At 34.0% G+C, this 22,395-nt stretch overlaps 1 protein-coding gene, 1 long non-coding RNA gene and 2 pseudogenes across 2 annotated transcripts; 1 reads left to right on the forward strand and 3 right to left on the reverse strand.

Moving 5' to 3' along the window:
* Positions 1 to 1,552: 1,552 nt before the first annotated feature.
* On the reverse strand, positions 1,553 to 3,246 carry LOC130510006 (zinc finger CCCH domain-containing protein 29-like; annotated as a pseudogene).
* Positions 3,247 to 6,127: 2,881 nt separating this feature from the next.
* Positions 6,128 to 9,936, reverse strand: LOC108848002 (protein SMAX1-LIKE 8). Its single transcript, XM_018621399.2, is given in 4 exon segments — positions 6,128 to 7,578; positions 7,725 to 7,879; positions 7,882 to 7,913; positions 8,641 to 9,936. Coding segments are annotated over 4 exon segments (2,631 nt in total). The 5' UTR covers positions 9,831 to 9,936; the 3' UTR covers positions 6,128 to 6,324.
* Positions 9,937 to 15,774: 5,838 nt separating this feature from the next.
* On the reverse strand, positions 15,775 to 17,001 carry LOC130509598 (uncharacterized). Its single transcript, XR_008943620.1, has 3 exons — positions 16,408 to 17,001; positions 16,100 to 16,214; positions 15,775 to 16,015 (listed from the first exon to the last, which is right to left on the reverse strand). It is a non-coding gene; the product is annotated as an uncharacterized LOC130509598 (long non-coding RNA).
* Positions 17,002 to 20,298: 3,297 nt separating this feature from the next.
* On the forward strand, positions 20,299 to 21,539 carry LOC108845278 (uncharacterized; annotated as a pseudogene).
* Positions 21,540 to 22,395: the final 856 nt, after the last annotated feature.

The following is a 22,395-nucleotide window of genomic DNA, read 5'->3' on the forward strand; positions in this document are numbered from 1 at the left end:
AAGAACGTGATATTCAAATGGTTGCTCGTATATTATTCTTTCTGCATCATCTATCACACCGACAAAGTCATTATCATTTGTCTTCTCGCTTTCTTCAAATTGATAGGCCTGTTAGAATCACTCAGTCCACTGCATTCTGTCCAGTTGCAGTGTTTTGTTATCGTCTTTATCTCTTCAGAATCACATTCACATATGGATACACATTCAATACTTCGTCATCTGCTCTGTTTTTCTTTTCGTTTCAGAGTTCCACCCAAAACCAGATCTGCAACAATAAAAACTGCAAAGCTTTGGTACTAAACTTCAAGATCTTCATCCTATTTTATAGTGGCCATAGGTTTTTGTAGATCCAAGTTGTTGTTGTAGAATTGTTAGTATTCTGGATTCCACCATCAATTTGTTGAATTTTACCATTGGCATCACAAAAACCTTGATTGATGGCTTCCACTAGTAACATCAATAACAACTTGTGCACATGTTCAAACCATGAATAGTATTGACATTTACCTTTTATGTCTTTAGGATCTCACATTTTTTAGAAGGCAACTAGTCATATAACACCATAGAGATTAAAAAAAAAAAACTTAACTAACTAATCTATAGTCTTTATAACAAATAGTGAATTGTCAAGTTCTAAATTAACCGGGAAAGACTCAAACTCATAGACAAACATCATTCAGATTCATGACAAGTACACAAAATAATGAAACTAGTCTGAAACAAAAGTAAACTGAAAAGAATACTCACTTTGATAAATAAAAGAGTGATTGATGCACGTATCCTATCCTCAGTTTTGCAAGCCTCTCCCCACCCCCATGTTACTGATCTTATACACATAGATATACACATAATATACCTATCTAATCCTAATAAAAAAAAAACGTAAACAAAAAGAAGCTTATCATATTTTTTTTTTGAAAGAACAGCCCATAAAGCTTTTGAAAGTTAAAGCAACGTGTTCTTCGAGAAGTCCTTCTTCTCTGTTCAATCAAAACACATATTCGATCTACTACTTTAGCTTGCATATTTGGAGCAGTACTCTCACAGAATACTTCCTAAAGCTTTTGAGAGTTGAAGCAACGTGTTTCGAGAACCATGATAAGGAATCGACGAAGGTAGCAGAAGCTTCATCGTCACTGTCGTGCTTGCGAGAAAGCAAAAGTGCGGAGACGTTGTCGAAGTTCAGGTCAACATAGAGGTATAGAGAGAAATTTTGTGGTGTAGACATTGGTTTGTGAGAGATTGTGGTGGAGTCGTAGCACTTGAAATATGGATCATCGATTTCTTTGGCCAAATTTTTATATTGCTTCTGGGTTTTGTCAAATAACAGGTATAGAGGTGTGATTTGTATTACACTAGTTTTGACTAAAAATCATAGATTTCGTTGCTTCAAATCCTTTTGTTAGATTTTTTGTTTCAGAATAGTTTGTCTTTCAATAACAGTAGATTTGATTTAGTTTTTGTAAATTGTTAATTGAATAACAGTAAATTGTAAGTGATTTGTGATGATTTTAGATAAATGTTATATTCAATAACACAAGATTTGAGAAAAAAAATAGAAATCATTAGTTGAATAACAGGGGATTTTAAAACAAAACCAAAACACTCTAAAATCAACAATTCAATACACCCCCCTCAGTCTTTCTACTTCTTATGCCACAATCTGCTGCTTCTCATGGTCTATGTACATTTGCTCTGCCCACAACGGCAGCTTAAACGTGTTCCCTACCCGCTCATTCAACCCAAAGGCTCTCTCTGGCGCACTGTCTTTCACCAAAGAGTTCACCCATGACACATCTGGCTCATCACTGTAGTCTCTAACAGGACGCGACACATTGTTGTTGTTTCCATGAATGCCAAAGGAGGCGCTTCTCCTCATCTTGTTCAGCTCCTCCCTTTGCATTCCCCACTCAAGCTTCCCATTTGGTGATCCCCACTCCGAGACAACATTCGAAGTAGCTACCGGAGCTGGCTTGAAACTCAAACTGCGTCTAGCAAACGCTGAGGATCTCGCGTTCATCACCGCAGCTGCCATAGCTGCTGAAGACTCGAACCCGTGGTTCCTGCTTGGAGATTGATGTTGCATCACAGAAGAAGAAGAATCATAAGAACCACGAAGCCTTAGCTCCATCTTAATATCCTTATCTCTAGCACTCAAACTAGACTTCAATCTACTACCGCTAAGCTGCAACGGTGGTGGTGTAAGACTATTAACTCTGTTCTGCCATAAACAATCGTTTCTTGGAGACAAAGTAACACCATTATCACCCATTGGCTGTGAAACCATTGCTGATCCAGTTGAAGCGTTAACAGCTCTCAACTCTTCCCTCCTATGAGCAAAGAAACAAACCTTCCTTGCGCAGCCGTGTCCTATACTGAGCAGGGTGAAGCCAAGACTCGAAAACACCGTGCGCGTACTCGCAAGAATCTCCTTTAGGACAAGACCCTTTACGAAACTCAGGACAAGGGACACAAGTGTAAGGATACTTCCTCGATCTCTCCTCCTGGCGTTCTCACCAGGGTGAACAAAAGGACACTCGGTCCAGTCGTGAGAGTAAGCCCTAGAACATGGCTTGACCTTGAAGCTAAACATCCTAAACTCGTCGGTCACGTAAACACCTTCGTTGATATCGGGAAGGGATGCATCGGCTGGATACTTAGTCACAACACTCTTCACCACTTCCTCCTCTTCTAAACTAATTCCGGTTCACAAAATCTCAACCGCTTTTCTAGTTTGGTTAGGTATAAACCGAGAAGCACGAACCAATAGGTCAACCGGTTTATTCCCCTTAGCGTCAAGGCAGTTAGGTGAAGCAGAGGCATCAAGCAAGATCTTGATGACTTGGACGACAGAGACAGAACAGCCAGAAACAGCACAGTGAAGAGCAGTGAGTTTCTCCTCGTCGCTTGAAACTCTGTTCACGTCGGATCTCTTCTTCCTGTGGAGATTATGTAACTTAGAACTTGGATGCTTCCGTACATAGCAGCAACCATGAGAGGTGTTCTTTCTTGGAAACCAATCTTCTTGGACCCGACCCGTTTGCAGTACCACAAGCCCGGTTCATTGATATCTACCGAGTTCTCTTCGGTTTGTCTCTTGAACGATTGAAGATCGTCGCAGGCTGCGGATTCAAGAAGATAAATGGTGGCGTCAACACCTTCTTCTAACTTGGCCCTCACGGTTCTTGAAGAGCAGAGGTTCTCTCGGAGCCGCACATCTCTTCTGTGAGAAGAAGATATAACTTTGCAGGGTTAAAGAAGAAGTAGAAGAAGTGGTTTGTGTTTCTAAAGAAGAAGGATTAATAGGGAGAGATGTAAAGGCTCCTTTTATAAGAAAGCTTCGTTGCGAAGAAGAAGAAGAAGAGAGGACGTTGCCCTCTTCTTTCGTCTACCTTCTTAGTCTCCTTTATTTGTATTATGTTTTTGTTTCTTCTACTCGTCATCATGGAAATGGTTTAGGTCAAAAGTCAAAACTGGGCAACTTTTAAAAGGTAAGGATGTCGCTGTTTCGCTGTTTTGCTGACTGTTTTCATATTTGTTTAGTCTTTTGCATAAATATTACTATTATATTATTCCTCTCCTATCTCATTGATTTTTTTCTTTTTTTTTGATCAAACTCATTGATTTTTTCAAAATGTGTTTTTTTTATAATGAGCAAAAGCAAGTTTCTTGAGGGGAATAAACAACACCCATTCAACTTTTTTTAACAAAAGTCTCATCCGGAAGTATTAATTCTTTTAGCTAATTAGAGACCATCTCCAATGTATTTCCTTATTTTTTTTCTCTATAATAGAGGAACTTTATCATAGAGATGTGTTCTTCTCCAATCTATTTCTCTAATTCTTACTCTAAAAAGGAATATTCTTAAAAGGTTTTTTATTATCTTACACCTAAGACCTTTTATTTATAAATGTAGAAAATTCATCCAATCATGTAAATTTTTTAATTTTCATAAAATTACAATATTATTTAAACTAAAAAAATTATTACAAAAAGCTATCATGTATAATAAAATAAAATAAAGTAGACATTACCTAACCATAATACTATATTTTCACATAAATAATTTGTTAATGCATTTCGAAGTGAGAAATAAATATTGATTAATATTTATGTTGAATTTAAAGATTTTTATTAATATGCTAAAGATATGTAAATTTTTTAATAGTTAATTTTAGTTTAGTTTCAGTTAAATAAAACGTTAAATCTCATTTGTTAATTTTTTCAATTTTGAATAAATTAATAGTATTTTTATTTATGATTATTTATAATTGTGAAAGTTTAAAAATTATTATGTAAACTAAAAATGTGTTATTATATGTAAAAAGAATTATATTATCTATAAACATGTATTTTAAATTATAATCACAAAAAGTTAAAAGACCATTTTGCAAATAAAAAAGTATACTTCTATTATAGAGGAATGCTCTTTTTCTCCTAAATATAGAGGTAAAAATAGCAAATCTCTATTTTAAGAAAAGAAATAGAGATGGGTTGGATTAGATTTTACTCTATTATAGAGTGTAGAGGCAATATATAGCATAGGTTGGAGATGTTCTTAGATAACGGGACCTTTGGATAACATCTTTTTATTGGGCTAAATTGTAGTTCATGTACCTGTTTTGTTTTCCTAAACAAGTCTTGATTTTGTATGTTATACTTAGGGCTGGGCAAAAAATCCGAACCCGAAAAACCGAACGAACCCGATCCGAAAAAGTAGCACCGAACCCGAACCGAAATTGATTAAATATCCGAACGGGTTCAAAATTTCGGTATTTAAAGAACCGAAACCGAACCCGATCCGAACCGAAATATTTTGGGTACCCGAATGTATCCGAAATAAATTTATATACTTAAATATATACATTATTTTTATATATAATGTATATTTAAATATTAAAAATATATAAGATACCTTTAAGTTTTCCAAAATACTCGGAAAATATATGCAAATAGTCAAAAATAAAATATTTAAAATAGCTAAAGTATACTGAAAACACCAAAATAGTTAAATATCTATTGATTTTTATCCAAATATTTAAAGAAAACTAATTTATATATTAAATAAGGTATTAATTTATATGTAATATATTATCTTTCTTATAGATTTTGAAAATTTAAAGTATATAATGAATTTGAAAATTTAAAAACATTTTAAATGGGTTATCCGAACCCGAACCGAGCCCGCAAAGATCCGAACCGAACCCGGACCGAAATTTAGAAATATCCGAATGGGGCTGAAATCTTTGACCCCGAAAATCCGAAACCCGAATGGATTGAACCGAAACCCGAATGGGTACCCGAATGCCCAGCCCTAGTTATACTTAATACATTTCCAAGCTAAATCAATCACTTTGTTTGATTACGGAAAAGAATAAAAATCTCAAAGAGAATTAACCTAACCCATCCACTAAATTCAGGTGCTCCAGTTAAATATATGTTCCCAAAGTTGTATGTTGGTTACAAAACTTGGAAATTAGTTGAGGTGCAATTACAGTAGTTTTTAATTATATCTGGACAAAATATTTTTAATTTAAAAGACATTCAACTATTTTTTGTCTGACCAGATCCACTGTTATAAGTTTCATCTGTATGACTGTTTATACTATAAATGCTATAAGTAAGAAACTTTGAAGGTTATTGACAAAACCATACGACAAAAGATACTCTCTACACGAGAAGCCACATCTTATCGGCTTGTTTCAACGATGGTTCAGCACACGTACTGGAAGGAGTTAGGTCTTCTATTTGGAGATTTTTTACTTTAGTTTTCTAAATTAGTTTGTATATAAATATTATTTTTACTGATGATCAATAAATTTAGAATTTTATCAAAAAATAAAATAAAATAAACTTTGAAGAGAACAACTTGGAAAAAAGACTTTGATATGCTTTTTCTTGTCAAAACTTGGTTCTTTACTAATTCTTTACATGTATATATATGGTCAAGTCAACTCATAGTAAACTTTATTATACCGATATGATTTCTTTTGTTATGCCTCCAAAATATTTCCCAAACTCATCAGCAAATTAGATCAGTCACCCAATGGTGTACAATATTTATGACATTGATTTAGGTACTTGGAAGGCTGACCCCTTCGGTTACAATATTTATTTAAAATATATATAAGCAAACATCTCTTAATTTACAGGAAAACTTATACATACAAACAAGGACACGACCCACTCTCACAACTATATATGATATCATCATAACACACATTATACTAGTATAGCAACACAAAAGGACAACAAAACCTATAACTAAACTCTACCATATCTTATACACTTCCCAAAATAAATTTCACAGCTAACCACTTTAACCTACTGAGATTTTACAAGGAACAAGTCCATTTCATCCTCACCCAAAACGTCAAGGTCTCGACCAACCAGTTTTACCACACAACCAGAAGTGATTTCATACCTTTCTTTAACATGCAAGAACACTTGAGCCATTACTTTCTCCATCAACTCTTTGATAATATTTATTCTATTGTCCGAGAAGTAAACAGCCGCTAGTAATCGTTCCATGATCTTAGGGTCAATCTCCAGCAAACAATCTGACCTCACACACTTTGCAAATGTTTCTTTTAATATCTTTTTGATTCTCTCTGCTAATCCTTCGAAGTCAAAAGGCTTAAAAGGAACCTCAATGAGACTGTCGTGTTTCTTTAAATTCACTAACCACAGCTTTGAGTTATCTTCAGTATGGGCTTCGGTTTCTTGCGCCGGAAGGTTCAGATCAAGAACTCCATTAGTTGTTCTGTTCAACCTTTTACCCGTCTCCACAGTTTCTCCCAAACCTAGCTTCCTCTTTTTCTCTGAGCTCTGACAGGACACAGTTTCAATCCGTATCTCCACTTGCCTGCCTTTTACTCTCAAGAGTTGCTCTTCAGAATAAGTGGCTACTGTTCCAGAATCTTCTACTGAAGATGAGGTCATAACAAACGTTGTGTTACCTATACCAACTTCTCTTCCATGCGAATCCATGAACTTTCCAGTTTCAATAGCCTTAGACAAGCTTACCTGCAGCTTCTCATCAGCCTTGTCAATGTTCTCAAGGAACACTACGCAGAAAGGGTTCCTACACATCACTTCAAAGATATGATCCACCATTGTCTTTCCTCTCCGCCGCATCACATCATCACAACCGCTCACTCCATGATCCGCAACACCAAGATCAACGGGCATGAATCTGTGTTCACTTTGATACACAATCTCAGCAAGTACAAGAGACATTCTCCTCTTGCCTACGGTATCTGGCCCAACCAAATTGAGCCAAACATCTCTTCTGGTGCTAGTCTTAGGCGGTTGTGACAATGCGCAGCTGATAACCCTAGCAGCCTCATCTTGCCCTGAAACCCTATTGGTTAATCTTTGGTATATGATCTTGAAGCTCTCTGCGTTGAGATCCCTTGGATTATCCAAACAAGAGGAGGACGCTGATCGACCAAATCTTGTGGTGACCTGACACATCCTCAGATTCAGATCAGTCATGACTGATTTAGCTGAACCGGTTGATGCAGAAGCACTGCTCGTCGACTTATTTCCACAAACTGAGTCCAACACTTCTTTGGTCTGCACTGAGGGAATGTAAAATACACGTGGAAATTAACATAACATAGTGAAATTACGTTCTCAACGGAGGACGCTTGTAGAGCAAGAAACATACTTTGACGGGTGTGGGAGATATGAAAAGTAGGAGAAGAGAAAAGTAGACGGACCTTGGGATCAGATTTTTGGTGTAAATCGGTTATTGTGGTCATCTGCAACCAAGGTGGCAAGGTAGATTGGGTCTGGTCGGATATGGAAGAAACCGGTCCGGTGATTTCCTTGTTAAAACCGGAGAAGGGTAGTTTCAGGTCACAAGGAGTTGAGAAAATCCACCGAATGGAACAAACGATCCCATCAAACTGTATTTAATTATAACACGTCAAAATCATCGATGAAAATGGTATGTTACATATAAAATTCAAATACACTCATAAAGTAAGTTGGTGAAAAAAAAATATAAGTCAAATGTACATCAGTGCTCTGTTTCTACATTCAAATGACTTATGTTTATATTTACATGCTAAACCATTGTGTTTGTGATTAAATAAATAAATAAAACGTTAAATGCTTCTATTAAACATCATTTTGAAATTGTAAATGCAGCCAATAATTAAACACACAGAAAGAAACAAAGAAAAACCTAACTAGAATATGATTATTATTTTCTAAAAATAAAATGTTTTTTTAATGTTTTCTTTCTCAACAAATATTATGTAAATTATAGAACATCAAAACGGTTGCTTTTGCACTAAGTTAAACAATAGGGTTTACACGTTGTTTTCTTAAATAGTCAATGTCACAAAATATTATTGTTGGTAAACATATTAGTCAAGAATATTAACAATAGGTTATTAGTAAGTCATATACCAGATTAAACTGTTTTGGATTTGACTATTAGCATTTTTTTTTTGATAAAGTAATTTACATGTTTTCGAACTCCATTAGTTTTGTTTTACTAATAATACTCGTGTTAAAAAGAAAAAGTTAAACAAGCGATAGATCTTCAAAACTGTCATTAACGACGCGTTTTGAAGTCATCAAAAGAAGCGATCTGAAACGCGCGCGAAAGAGGAATAACAAAATGACCTGGATTTGTGGTGAGGCGAGCAAGACCTAAGAGTAGTGGTGATGGTGAGTAACTGCAGGTCCCAATCTTTCTCCACGTTCGGAAACTTCCTCACCATCTTCTCATAAACGTCGTTGCTCCCCGTCGCTCCGATCAACCACACTCTCCTCCCGCATCTCCGCAACAACTCCGAAACACGGCTCACGATGTAACTCGCCGCCGCCGACACGTTTCCTTCGCCGTCGGTGAATACCCTCAAGTCCCCGTAGTTCAAGACCAAACCAGGTCCTGAGCCTTGCTCCGCCACTTTCCCTAGATCGCGAAACCTAACGTCGATGAACGTTTTATCGAACTTGACTTTTATTTGGTCGGATAGTTCTGAACCGATGTTAACCGCAGTTAAACAGTCTCTTCGGTTTTCGAGCGAGTTTAAGAAATCGGTTAGTACACCGTAAGCCGATACACCCACAAGCAGCGGATTCCTCCCTTTTTCCCTCGTAAAAACTTCACTGATCCTCCCGTGATCAGAAGAATCTCCGGTTAGTTTCCGGTTTGGAATAGTGAAACCCCATCGAACCGGGTTCAATTCCGGTTCGGTATGATTTCCGGTTACGTTACAAAGGAACAGAGGCTGTTGTTGCTGACCACGAGGAGATGAATAACGGAAGAGGTGAGGGATTGGTCGGATAATAGAGAGCTTTAACTCGGAGCTCTGAAAACCCGCTTCACCGAAAACCCGACTCACAACCGGATCATCCAAGATCGAGAGAATCAGCTGACGAAGCTCCACCTTCACGCAAGAGAGCGAGCTCGGGTTCTGGTTACTCTGAGACATCTCTTGGTACAGTCTGAAACTCTCAGGGAGACGACGCTGGTGAGCTTGAGACCGTTTTATGGCAGCCATGAGAGCGTTCGAGACGGGCGGGTCATCGGACCCCGGCTGTTGATGACCCGATTGGATCCGGTCTAAGGAAACGCTGAGGCAGAGATCTAGAGCTTTGAACTGGAGACGAGGAGAGTAAGCTGAGTTTCGAACACGAGCGCACGCGTCGCGTAAGACGGAGGTTGGTAGAGAGAGTAAAGCGGAGACGGCGTGAAGCGACGTCGTTTGAGAGTGTCCTCGTCGACGCGCCACGTTCACGGCTTCTTCTAGCGCGTAGGATGATTCCGTTGTTAAGCATTGCTTCGCTACGTTCACCGCCGTTGGCATCGCCGGCGATCATATATAAATAACAAAATATAAATTTTTTGGAAAACGGAAATTAAATGCGATTTGTTTTTTACTATTTGAATATTTTTTGGAATTGTAATAAGAAAATGTTAGTGGGGGAAATAAACTAATTTATGGAAGGAGAAGAAGAGAGGATACCACTGTTGGGTTTGAGTGGAACACACAGGTGGGACCCGTAGATAGGAGTACAAAAGTGGGACCCAGACACGAGGGGGTAGGGAAAGTGAGAGTTTGGAATCAAACAGAAACAGGTGGTGACTGGTGGTAGATACTCAGATTCTTGTTGCTTGTCTTTTAGATCATTCTTTATTTATTTATTGTTCAAGTCAAATAATATTTTTTTTTTTTGAAAAAAACAAGTCAAATAATATTTTTTCTATTTTGTTTATTATTATTTTTTTCCATACCACATATTAAATATCTACAAAATACACGATAAATATCTCATCATAATCCGTGTTAAAAAAATGTATACTCATAATCCATACGATGTGACTGAGTCAGACGAATTTTAAAATTTGTTTTTAACCTTCTAATTTTTAGTTTATGATTTAGCTTTGCAAAACAAATAAGAAAAAAAAAATGCTAGCTTCAAATTTTTATTGGATTTTTGTATTGACATCTATTGGTTGTTACTCTATTTAACCAAACAGATATAAACTAATATATTCTTACTTCAATTAACAATTAGTGTGTTTAGGTTTACAAAATCAAACACTAAACTAAACTGTAGAAGTAGTTTAATCTGAGTTCATTAAAGTCAGCGGCAGTAGAAGTTCTTTTAATCTTGAGGAAGCGAACATCTGGCTCGTTGTTTGACAAAAAAAAAAAATATCTGGCTCGTCCATATATTCTTCATGAAGTCATTCTACTTTTATTGTTGTATTGTGTCAGCGGTATCATTGTATTGTGTCAGCGGGAAAATATAAAATACAAAGATGTAACATGAAAAAGGAATCCAATAACATTTATTACCGAAAGATGTGTGAAAGATCGGTGTCGGTCCTGTCAGGGCAAAATAAAAACAAGGGATGCGATCATAAAACTTTATGAAATTAATAAGAAAAGAAAGTGATACAAACGATTGCAATAAAAGCAGTAAAGAAGGGTCGCTTTGCATCATAAAGTTTGAAAGAGACAAATCAGAAGCAGGTACCCATTTTCCACCATATACTTCACCTTTCATCGCTTTCTCTATCCCTTTTTCTTTGGGTAAAATTTCTCTACTTTTTTTTAAATTTTAGTAAAAATTATATAACATTATGTTCTCCACAATGTTTAGATCATAAAAATGTGCAAATCCATATGTATGTCTTTCATTCTCCTTATGTTATATCATACTCTCTCTATTTCTAAATAAATGTTATTTTGACATTTTTCACAAAGATTAAGAAAATGACGGAAATATATGTAATTTATTATTATACCTCTATGACCAATAATATTTGAGATAAATAAAATTATTTATTAAATTAGTACTATTTGTAATTAATTTTCGGCTGAAAATAAATATAATTTATATTAAAATTATTAAAAAAAATATTAGAATGACACTTATTATTAAATAGAAAAAGTATATGTTTCTGCTATTCCTTGGATAAGATATGATCTGATTAATCTTTGCATGAACATGTTTATGAAATAAAAGGTTTAACTTTAATTAGTTGTAGTTGAATGGCCGAGCCACTTTTGTTTTTGTGCGTTAAGAATATATTAAGTAATCTAACCGTTTGTAAAAAGTAACATTATTCTATGTTAAGAGTAGATAAATCGCTCGCGTATACCAAAAATTTACAGCATCTTTTTGGTAAAATCACATAGAAAAAGAGTAACATGACCTCTCTTTTTTGAACCAACCACATAGATAGATGTAGATGGGCTAGGTGTCATCTCTTCACTCGCTTAAGTCAATTGCCTCTGGGATTTCGACAACTACCTATCTTCTCAAGATTATATTTTGACATACATTTTTGTTCTGAGTACTGATATTAAAGATCATCAAAAATAATTGAAAGAATATTTTAGCTTAACTTTTTTTCCCATCGAATATTGGTGCGAATGAGAATATTTCCTTCAAAGATCTACCACTGATTGGAATATTTATCTTTTTTCTTTGTTGGTACATTTTTGTATTTTTGAATAGTCAAGTCACTCACATAATTCACATTTATAGAGTCATTATTTTCAAACTTATTACAGTACAAAGATTAGTAAGTATAATCTTTCTCGCTCTTGGTAGAAAAAAACAAGTTACACGTAAATGCATTAGTCTGCCGTGTTTTTTAGCTAAGCTTTAGGAATTGTCAAACCATAATTGAGTTATCAAGAGTATAAAATTAAATAACTAAACTTTATTTTTTTTTAATTATATATGGGTATTCCGACCCGAAAAAGTGGTCTACGCTAGTCACGTGTTGCCACATGTCGGTCTTTCGTTCTTGATAATGCTAAAATGTTAATTCTCTAATAATTGTGACTCGAACTCTGGTAACTTCACCGTATTGGACTTTTGTTTTCAAATTAATCATCAATAGGCCACACCAATAGGCCACAAATCATGGTTATTACCAAACATTGTTTCAAATAAACTAGTTTTATTTATGATATGGAAATAAATATAAATTATCTTTGTCAATTCCTACACCACAATCTGGTTCATGATATTTCAACGATCTCGCTGCCCAAGTCTTTAATCAAATTACCGCTCTGGTTTAATGATTAGCTCATGTTGAAGATGTTGCTCAAGCCGTAATTATAATTAACCAAAAAAAGAGAGAGTTATAAAATCATATAAGAAAACTACATTTGGCCAGTACATTCATATTTGATGCACTGTTAATATAGATTTATACATTACCACTGAAAGTAAAACAAAGATTCTATTTTCACAATCATATAGGTTAACATAGGACAGCTTTTTACATATCAATGAATGTGTCACATGATATATTTTTCAATAAAAGCGAGGTTTCTTCTTTAGGGAACCAGTATCCCACTATTTCACGTTTTCCACCCATACACTAGTAGAATATGACTCTGATAAAACAAAACTTATTTGAACAAATTAAATATAAATGTTTTTGGCTAAACATGAAGCTGTATCTTTTTCAAATTGAATATAATACACATGAAGTAATAATTGAAAACTCTAACTATTTGAATTCTTTTTACTTACTATACAGAACCCTAAACTAAACTTGAAATTTGAAATTTCATTGGTCAGAGACGAATTTACCGAAACCATACTATTCATTAAAAAAAACTAAAACCTAATTATAATGTATAACCTTCATTGAAATACAGCTGCGAGTAGTATTTTTTTTTTATGGTCTTCAACTCTTTGTTTGGCTGTTAGTGATCAATTCCATTTCAGACGGAAAAAACCTAAAAAAATGTTTACAACAAAAAAATCATTGCTCTAAAATAAAAGAGATCTAATTCAGAATATCAAATCGGCGTTACATAATTAACATATACTTTAGTTGAAGATAAACTTCAAGCACTATGTGCAAGCATGAAACTGAAAATAAAATTATGTTCTAAGTATTTTAAGTAATGGTCTTTTCATTATATATACATGATAAAATAGTGTGTTTTATGTTGCTTTTCATAGCTTAGCTGAGGGATAGCATTAGATTTTCCATGCATTCAAAATCTGTCACAGATCTGTTGTGTTTTATGTTCTATTGAATTTGTTATATGGTATTATCATCCAATCGATTTTATAGGCATCATAATTAGCTCATTTTAATAATAGTAACATTAATATCATCACTCCGTTGGCCCTAGAGTGTAACATCAAGTAAGAGTTGACTATGACTCGACTATAATGTCGTCGAATCTAATGTTCCAAGTCCAAGCGTATCTCTTTAAAATCATCGTTTAACCGACAGTGAAAGGCTAGCATGACTAGTCGAAATAGCATATATGAAGAGAATGGTGAAAATTTAATCAATATGAGAAGTTTAGTGGAAAAGATCAAATAAATGAAGAGTGGACCCCTATCACCAATTGAGTCTGATTCAACAACTCCTTTTGTTATGTGTTACATCTTCAACCGTGTTGTGACCTCCATCTTTAGTTGGTATATCAAACTTTAATTGACACATTTTTTCTTGTAAAAGCCAATCACGTCAAACCTTATATATATTATTACCATGTATACTGCATCAATATCTATCTGAAAAAAGAAAGAAAGTTAACGAACATGATAAAACTGTGAAATTACTCTATGATTACCTTCATGGGTTGATCTATCAATATGGATCTCCTCCGGTCTACCTACAAGGACTTTGAGTTATTGTTCAAATTGTAGTTAACTAGTGATGAGTGTCTTGATTTTGGTAAATTTCAGATGAGCTACCAGTGGTATTGTATTGTTAGTCATTTTAAAACTGGTTGACAATCAAAACCTTGATTGATAACCAAGAATACTATTGTAATCAGCCGACAACATAATTGTAACACCTATAAAAGGACAAATCAAAAAGATGAACAAAACAAAAGAGACGAAAGAGTGACATTTTGAAAAGTTGCGATTTGAAGGGTCAGTCAATCCATTAGGGAGGGTGGGGGACATTGCGAGATAACATTAGATTATGGAAATGATGAAGTTGCCATTATATCTTAATTTGTAATTTTGTTGTAATTATAGAATCTGAAGAAATTAATAGTATTTGTAGGTCTGTAGTATCCAATTTACAAAACTAAGCTCTCTACAAAGAGATGAGAAATATGAATCAAATATGAAGGAGCAAGATATGTTTGTCTCTTGTTTAAAGTATAACGACGGGACTTCACTCTTACTTTGACGGCTGCTCCATATTTTGATTCGAAGTTATTTGTTCACAATAAAACTACAACTATAAGTCGCCGTTCAAAAAAAAATTGCAACTATAAAACAAGTTACAACTATACAACGTCTAGACATTGATGTTATCCAAGGCCAGATCTAGATATAGTCAAGTGAAACTTTGGTCTTAGCATCTAAAATTTTTGAAGTTTTTAACGTAGATATGGTTTCTAAATTTTGAAAAAAAAATTTACAAAAATTCTTTAAGAAATATTTCAATCCTCAAATTCTCAGATCCCGGCCATACGCAAATAAAACAATGAAGCACATAAAAGAAAGAGATATGAACAATTTATCTCTAAGTTTTGTATACGGATGACCTAAATCTAGGACCAAAGAATCTTTTTTTTTTGAGCAACAGGACCAAAGAATCTCGAATCTGAACTCTATAGTATTATTTTTTAATTGTGCAAGATCCCGAACAATTATTTTAAATATGCATAATGATCAAATCTCGTTGTTTTGAAACCACAATAAAAACTACCAAATATTGCTTTTGTTTTTTTGTTGGATGATGAAGTTTAGGATGTGTTAAGATTTTACCTAGGACACTTAAGATAGTATCAAACTTAACTGAGCACACGGTGACCAGCTGAATTTAAATCGATCTGATCCATCGAAAGAAATCTGATTGATCCTAAATCGGCATGACTTAAATTCATTCAGTCAGTTTGACCCGAAGAGAATCTTATACTAGGATATTGGCGAAATTAGTGGTTACATAGACTATTATCTAGAGAGAAAATTTAACATAACGAGTTACATGTATATAGTAGAGCGGACCACTACTTATTTGGGTGGGAGAGGATTGGTGAATCGCACGTTTTTCTTAATCTGAGAGGGAGACAGATGGAGAGAGACGGGACAAGACACACCAATAACAAAGGCCAAACCCACTACAGAATCAAGACTGTTAACATACAATCACGGGGACCCTAGAATCACGGGTCCTAAAGAACAAACCATATGTATCTCTCATGCTCCACCACCTCCACTTGGCATCTTTTACTTTTCCCATTTATAGTACACTTAGAGCATCATTAACCCAAAACCCCAAATAGGAGTGCTTATTCTTTTTTTAATAATTTTAAGTTGTAAAAGTGATTTAAGATCCAACGCTAAGCACCCTGAACATTTTTGTGCTCCAACGGGAGGTTTTTATTTTGGGATTCTTAAAAGAAAAAAAACTAAAACAATACATACTTGGTAAGTTGATCCAGGCTCGTGTACTCTCTGAGGGTTGGAGTTAAGATCGATCATGCTATGATCACCATTCCCATTTGAACCAACACGAGGTGCTTGTTGGGACCAGCTTGCATCACCATAACAATTAACAATTACATAAACGTGTGGAGACAGGAGAAGATATCTAAATCAATAGCACAATAACACTCACCTCAAACATTGACAAGTCTTGTTAAGTCATCCCCACTCTGCCCCTCTCCATATCCTTCTTCTGTCTTAGTATCCTCATCCTCATCTACAACCAATCCGAGCTTCCTCTTTTTAGCCTGAAATGCATTAAGTGAGACCAGATACACAAACAGCATAACTTTAAACTTACATATGATTACATCAAAGTGTTCTATTAAACAAAATCCAAAACAATCAAATCTACTGAACATATCATTATGATCAAAGTACTTGTATTCAAAGCCAGAGAGAGTCAAATTACAAACATGAAACAACGAGACATTCACATACTAATCTCATCTTGTCTCCTCCTTAAAAGAAAGTAATGAACAGAGCATCTATGTGTGTCCAAAACCAAAACGTTAAACCAAAAAAACAAACTAATCTCATCTTGTCTCCTCCTTAAAAGATCCCTGCAAGAACACAGATGAATCACAACAAAGAATAGATTCAGTCAGACATCAAAGTGAAGCAAAATCACAAAAACTAAACACAACTAGTAGAGATATTTACCCAGAAACTAAGTTCTACTCAAAAACAATACGAGGAAGGGATATAAAAGTTTCAATGGCGGTTTCTCTCCCGAACTCGTTTCTCCAGATCAACCCATGCGCTCCTTCTCTGGTAACTAGAAAGGTAAAAGCTTTTTCTTCTTCGTCTATAACACTCCTCTCCTCTCCTCAAATCACTAAATTTTTTGTGTAGGGGATTCTGAATAGCCAATTACGGCGGCAGCTATTGGCGCGAGAGGAGGAAAGAAACCGGCGGTTACCAATCCGGTGGTGGCCAAAGTTTACTGCAACGGAGAGATCACCAGATGGAGTCGGAGTCGCCGAGGAGTCACCAGAGAAGATGATTCGATCGTGAAAGATAGAGGATGATGAATGTGTGACACGTGTGCATAAGCTCTGTTGCTTGTGAGTCTTAATTAAGCGTCGTTGTTTGTTTAATTACATAATTTTCTTTTTCTTTTTAACCTAAAAACACTAAGCACCCGCGTTAAGCATCCGCGTTAATGATGCTCTTATGTTCTCTTTTTTTTTTCTTCTGTGTATGTTCATATTTGGTAAAATGTGCCTAACATTTACGGTAATTCAACGCTTGTTTAAATATTAAACCATCTGTTTCATAATAAGTATCATTTTAACATTTTTCCATTGTTACATAAAAAATGTCATTTTATAGTTACAATGCAAATTATATTTACTTTTACCTGAAAATTAATTACAAACTACATTAATTTTTAAATATTTTAATTATCTCAAATACTATTAGTCGAAAATGTGTAATTAATAACAACTCACGTATATTTTCATCACTTTTGAATGTGTGTGAAAAATGTTAAATAAGTGCATTTACCTATATATATATATATATATATATATGGTTTTTATATGAAATAAAACGAAACGTGTGATTAGAAACTGTTCATAGTCTAAAGTATCTGCGTTGAAATTAACTTTCAATAAACCTAGAATTTGTGTAAGATAGAAGATATCTCACTCCTTAGCTACTCCTATACCACCACATTAAATCAAAGAAGCTTCACTTTCCCTACACCACAACAAAACGCGTGGTCCAAATAGCTGATGTATTCACGAGTTGTTGGAATATTGTTGGTTAAAAGGTTATTTTAGCGGTTGAAGAATTTTCTAGTTCATGAAAAGCAGCGGAAGGCTATCTATTTGTGAAATCACAAGGTTATTAACACATCAGCACTTCAGACGCCTTATATCTTGCTTAATGCTTAACACACGGTTTACAAGGTAATTGTAAAGCGACTGGCCTCAAGATTTCAATTGATTATCCCGTCAGTTATATGTCACTTTCTTTCTGCTTCATGATGGGGAGACTCTTAAGAGAGAATGTTTTGTTTGTAACTAAAACATTTGACAAGCAGAACTTTGGACTAAAAAAAAGAAAAAATTTACAAAAAAAAACTTTGGACTAAAATAAGTTCAAAAGAAAAAAAAACTTTGGACTAAAATAACACACATATTGTGGATGGATTTATTTCTTCTCCGTGACACTAAAATAACACACATACTTAAATAGTTTGTTCCATGAGTGGCGTCCCAAAGTGAGTTGACAACGACTACTTAAATATTTGTATTATGACGGTAAAAATACAAAATGAAAAGAAAATGGGGGCAAATGACTGTTTTATTGTTTAGTGGTCAGTGGTTTTGATTGATTCGATTTGTTATTTGTTTTGATTCGATCCAAAAATTTTGGATATCCGTAAACTTTCGAAACAAAGAAAAAAAAATAGCTATTCTGATCTGGCAATACATAAATACATATATATCTTGATTATATCTAAAGATTTAAATGTATAAAATTATATAATTATTATTCTAACATATGATTTGAAAAATTATATTCATATTATTACTTACATAAAAGTATTACAAAAAAAAGAAGAGAAAAAAATTATGATAATTATAATTTTTTTCTCTTCTTTTTTTTGTAATACTTTTATAAAAGTTTTGTATTATTATAATTGTTAATTTTTTTACAAAATATGTAAATTCACCACTTCATTCAATTTTTATTTTATATATCGTGCAAACAAATATTTTACAAAATAAAATTGTATCAAAATTTTAAGATTATTTATAATAATTAAAACTGATGAAATATCCGTAAGTATTTGTAGATATCATTAGCAAATATCTCTTTATTTCCTAGATATTCGTATTTTACTGAAATAAAATAAATAAAAAATTAGATATCTGTAACATACAAAACAAATCATAAATACTTTCAAAAACCTGGATATCCGATTCGTGCTCTGTCCATATTGTGGAATTCACATGAATCTATCAACCAATCTTGTAGCTAGTTGCAGAAAAGAAAATCTTGTAGCTTAAAGACGAACAAGAGAAATAAGGGCCATATCGTATGGGCCTGAGTCATAAACCTTTGATCAACTAGCTTAGCCACTGGTGTTATGGACATGGGTGTTCTATTAAACCAATAGTTAATCACCAAAATCAAAATCAAAAGTTTGTAAACGAGAATACATCTGAACCAATAGCAAAATCTACGTCCGTCTATTCAAATAACGTGAAATATGTCTAAAGAAAAGTTAATATATATTCGGTTTCTAAATAAGTATTATTTTGACATTTTTCAAATAAATTAAAGAAGACGAAAATATATGTAACTTGTTATTAATTACACTTCTCTGACCAATAGTAATTGAAACAAAATTTGTTTTTAATAAAATTAATGTAATTTACAATTAATTTTTGGCTGAAAATGAATATAAATTATATTGAAAATGTAAAGTGACACTTTTTGTGTAACAAAAAATATTAAAATAATACTTATTATAAAACAAAGAGAGAGTATCCTTCTAAACGACATTTTTTAAAACAAAATCTTAAACCAACATTTTGTTAAAATGGAGAAAATAATATTGTTTTTATTTATGACCTTATAAAATAGCTAAAAATCTAAATAATATGACTCTCAAATATATATTTTCGAAAAAATTGACATTATTACTTACTTACTTGCGGCAAAAAAAAAATTGTTTTAAATATTTTAAATTGATTAAATTTTAAACCTACTTTTTTAACAACGATAATTAAACTTACTTATGTATTAAATAGTTTTTAAACCTTGCATACAAGCCAAACCGATTCTAAAATCAAACCAAACCAAAATAAATCGGGTTCAGGTTTTCGTTTAAAACAGAGGGACCCCAAAGGAACTGAGCGAAGTGCTTTCTTTTCTTTCAAATCTGTCTCTTACTACATATCGCTCATACTCTCACGTCTCGGCGTGTGTCTTCCACTTCCATTATGATTGGCTCCCAATTGCTAATTAAATATAAATAAAATAAAACTTTCTTTTTTTTTCTTACGGTTCCATTCGAGCGATCTTTGCTTTGACTCGGTCTCTCTCTCTGGATTGAGTCGTGGCGGAACTTAGTTAAACCGGTCCGGCTTACCCGTCGCGTCAACTGTGGAATGTTTTTTGTCAACTGGCTCGATTTTTCTACCAGTTCTGTCTTAACATCCTCTAAATTGTTTTGTCGACATCTTTTCAAACCAATTAAATGAAATTTAACGGCGGTATATGGGAGATAATTAAAAAAAACTGTTTTGTAGGCTATATAGATTCTATTAAGCATATGATAATATTGTATATTCCATGTCTCTATCTATCTAGATGCGTCTGCGTCTTGTAGCTAGTTAGTTTATAACTAATACTAATTAACAGACTTAGGAACCTTTTAAGTGGTGGCTTCGATTCTTCACTGACACACTACCAATATTATTATGTAGACTATAGGAAGTCAATGAGGACAATCAAGAAAGTAGCTATTTTCTGAGATCTGAACATGGATTTTACAGGTAGTTCTCGACTTGGATGAGACATTAGTAAGTGTAAGTGCATACGCTACGTTTAGTCTACCTGCTAATCTACGTACACAAGCTACTGAAGCTGGATTGAAAATGGTTTGAGCTAGAGTGCATTTCATCAACCAAGGTTTTTTTTTCACTACACAACAAATGCTTCTTACTTCTTTAAAAGTCAACTGGTTCTTGTTTCAAATAATCTCACTTCTCTTCTCTGAAGGAATGCAACGGAGAGCCTAAAATCAATTACGTTACAGTGTTTGAGCGTTCAGGGTTGCACAAGTTCTTAGAGCAACTCAGCCACTTTGCACATCTTATTCTTTTCACAGCTGGTCTTGAAACTACTCTTCACAGTGTTATAATTCTCTGTTTCTCACTCAAGAGTTTATATGTACCTTACCTGTGCAGATTATGGGAGACCGCTTGTGCTTTAGGCAATATCGAGATCATGTGAAGGATCTACTATGCGCATCAAAGAATATGTGTAGTGTAAGACAGTTATAGTAGACAACAGTTTTCTATTACAACATCTAAACGGGACTCCATGTGTTCCCTTTTCTGCAGAGCAGCCAAACGATACTCAGGTAGATAAAGTCCGATTCCTTGATAATATTGAGTAACTATTATGTCATCCCTTTGAAATCTAATGAGATGTATGTCACTATGTAACCAAAAACATGTTGATAGCTACTAGATATTATTCTTCCACTTCTTAATCAACTTTTCGAAGAAGAAGATGTACGATCTGCTATTTACGACAGATATCATATGCCTGACTGGTTTGAAAAGCAAGGCATACCAAGGTCTTGGTGGACATCATCATCATCATCATCACAAGGCTCATAGCTCGTAGCAATGTAAAGTGTTTTGATTGGACCAAAAAAGTTCTTGAACCGACGTAATTTAGCTTTGCCTATATTATTGGTGCAGCGTCAAGCTTCAAGTTGAGGTTCGTCTGAGAATACCCGAACGTCGACTTGCTTCTCGTATTTCATTGATTCAATCGAATAACCGAAAACAAGGGAGATGAGAACTTCAAAAGTTCTGATTTATGATTCAATATTAACGTGGTTTTTACAACAACGAGACTTGTATCTATATACAAGCTAATAAGATCTAAGATCCTAACCTATCTCTAAGTAATAATTATCTAGAATAAAAGAAACTGATAAAACCAAATCCCACGAAGACGAGGATGCGCTGCATCAATTATTTTGTTATGTTTTAGAATGAAAAATCAATGTCAAAATCTGATCTGGTCTATCGATGATCAATTCTTTATCACCTACTGGACTTGTCAAGCATGTCTGTTTTATGTTTTATATATCGACCACATGGCCAAATCACAAAGAATCTAAAACTATCAGATTTTTAACACATGGATCATGAAATTATCTAAAATTTGATTGCCCAAGTTGTATAACATGTTTCTCTCAGGTTTAGTTCCGCATGCAACATGATGCAAGTGTTAGTAATTTTATTGAATCTCAATCTTGGCTTGAATCACAAGTGTGAAGAAAGCTCTATGGATTTTTCTGTTTTAACTCATTTGGTTATGCAATGTGTAAAGCTTTTTTGCTGTCCCTCATTTATTTTGTTGTTTACCATCTCTTGTTTCTCTAGTTATGAATGAAAACATTTCAATTCATGCTATTTTTAACACTGTTACAAATTTGGAATAAAAAGGATAAATATATAATTAAATTGATTCTATAGCTTAAACTCTACCAATTCATGCTCATAAATTTATAATGTTGGACTGTGAAATTTTATTAATTTTGCTCAGATACAACTTCAACAGAATAAAAGAATCAAACTCAACTAAGGTTGTCGACAACAAAAAAACTCAACTTGGGTTTAGTTCAACAAGATTATTCTCAATCAACCAAACCAATAACCCAACCGA

Source organism: Raphanus sativus, chromosome 3 (assembly GCF_000801105.2).
Source record: "Raphanus sativus cultivar WK10039 chromosome 3, ASM80110v3, whole genome shotgun sequence".
NCBI classification, from domain to species: domain Eukaryota; kingdom Viridiplantae; phylum Streptophyta; class Magnoliopsida; order Brassicales; family Brassicaceae; genus Raphanus; species Raphanus sativus.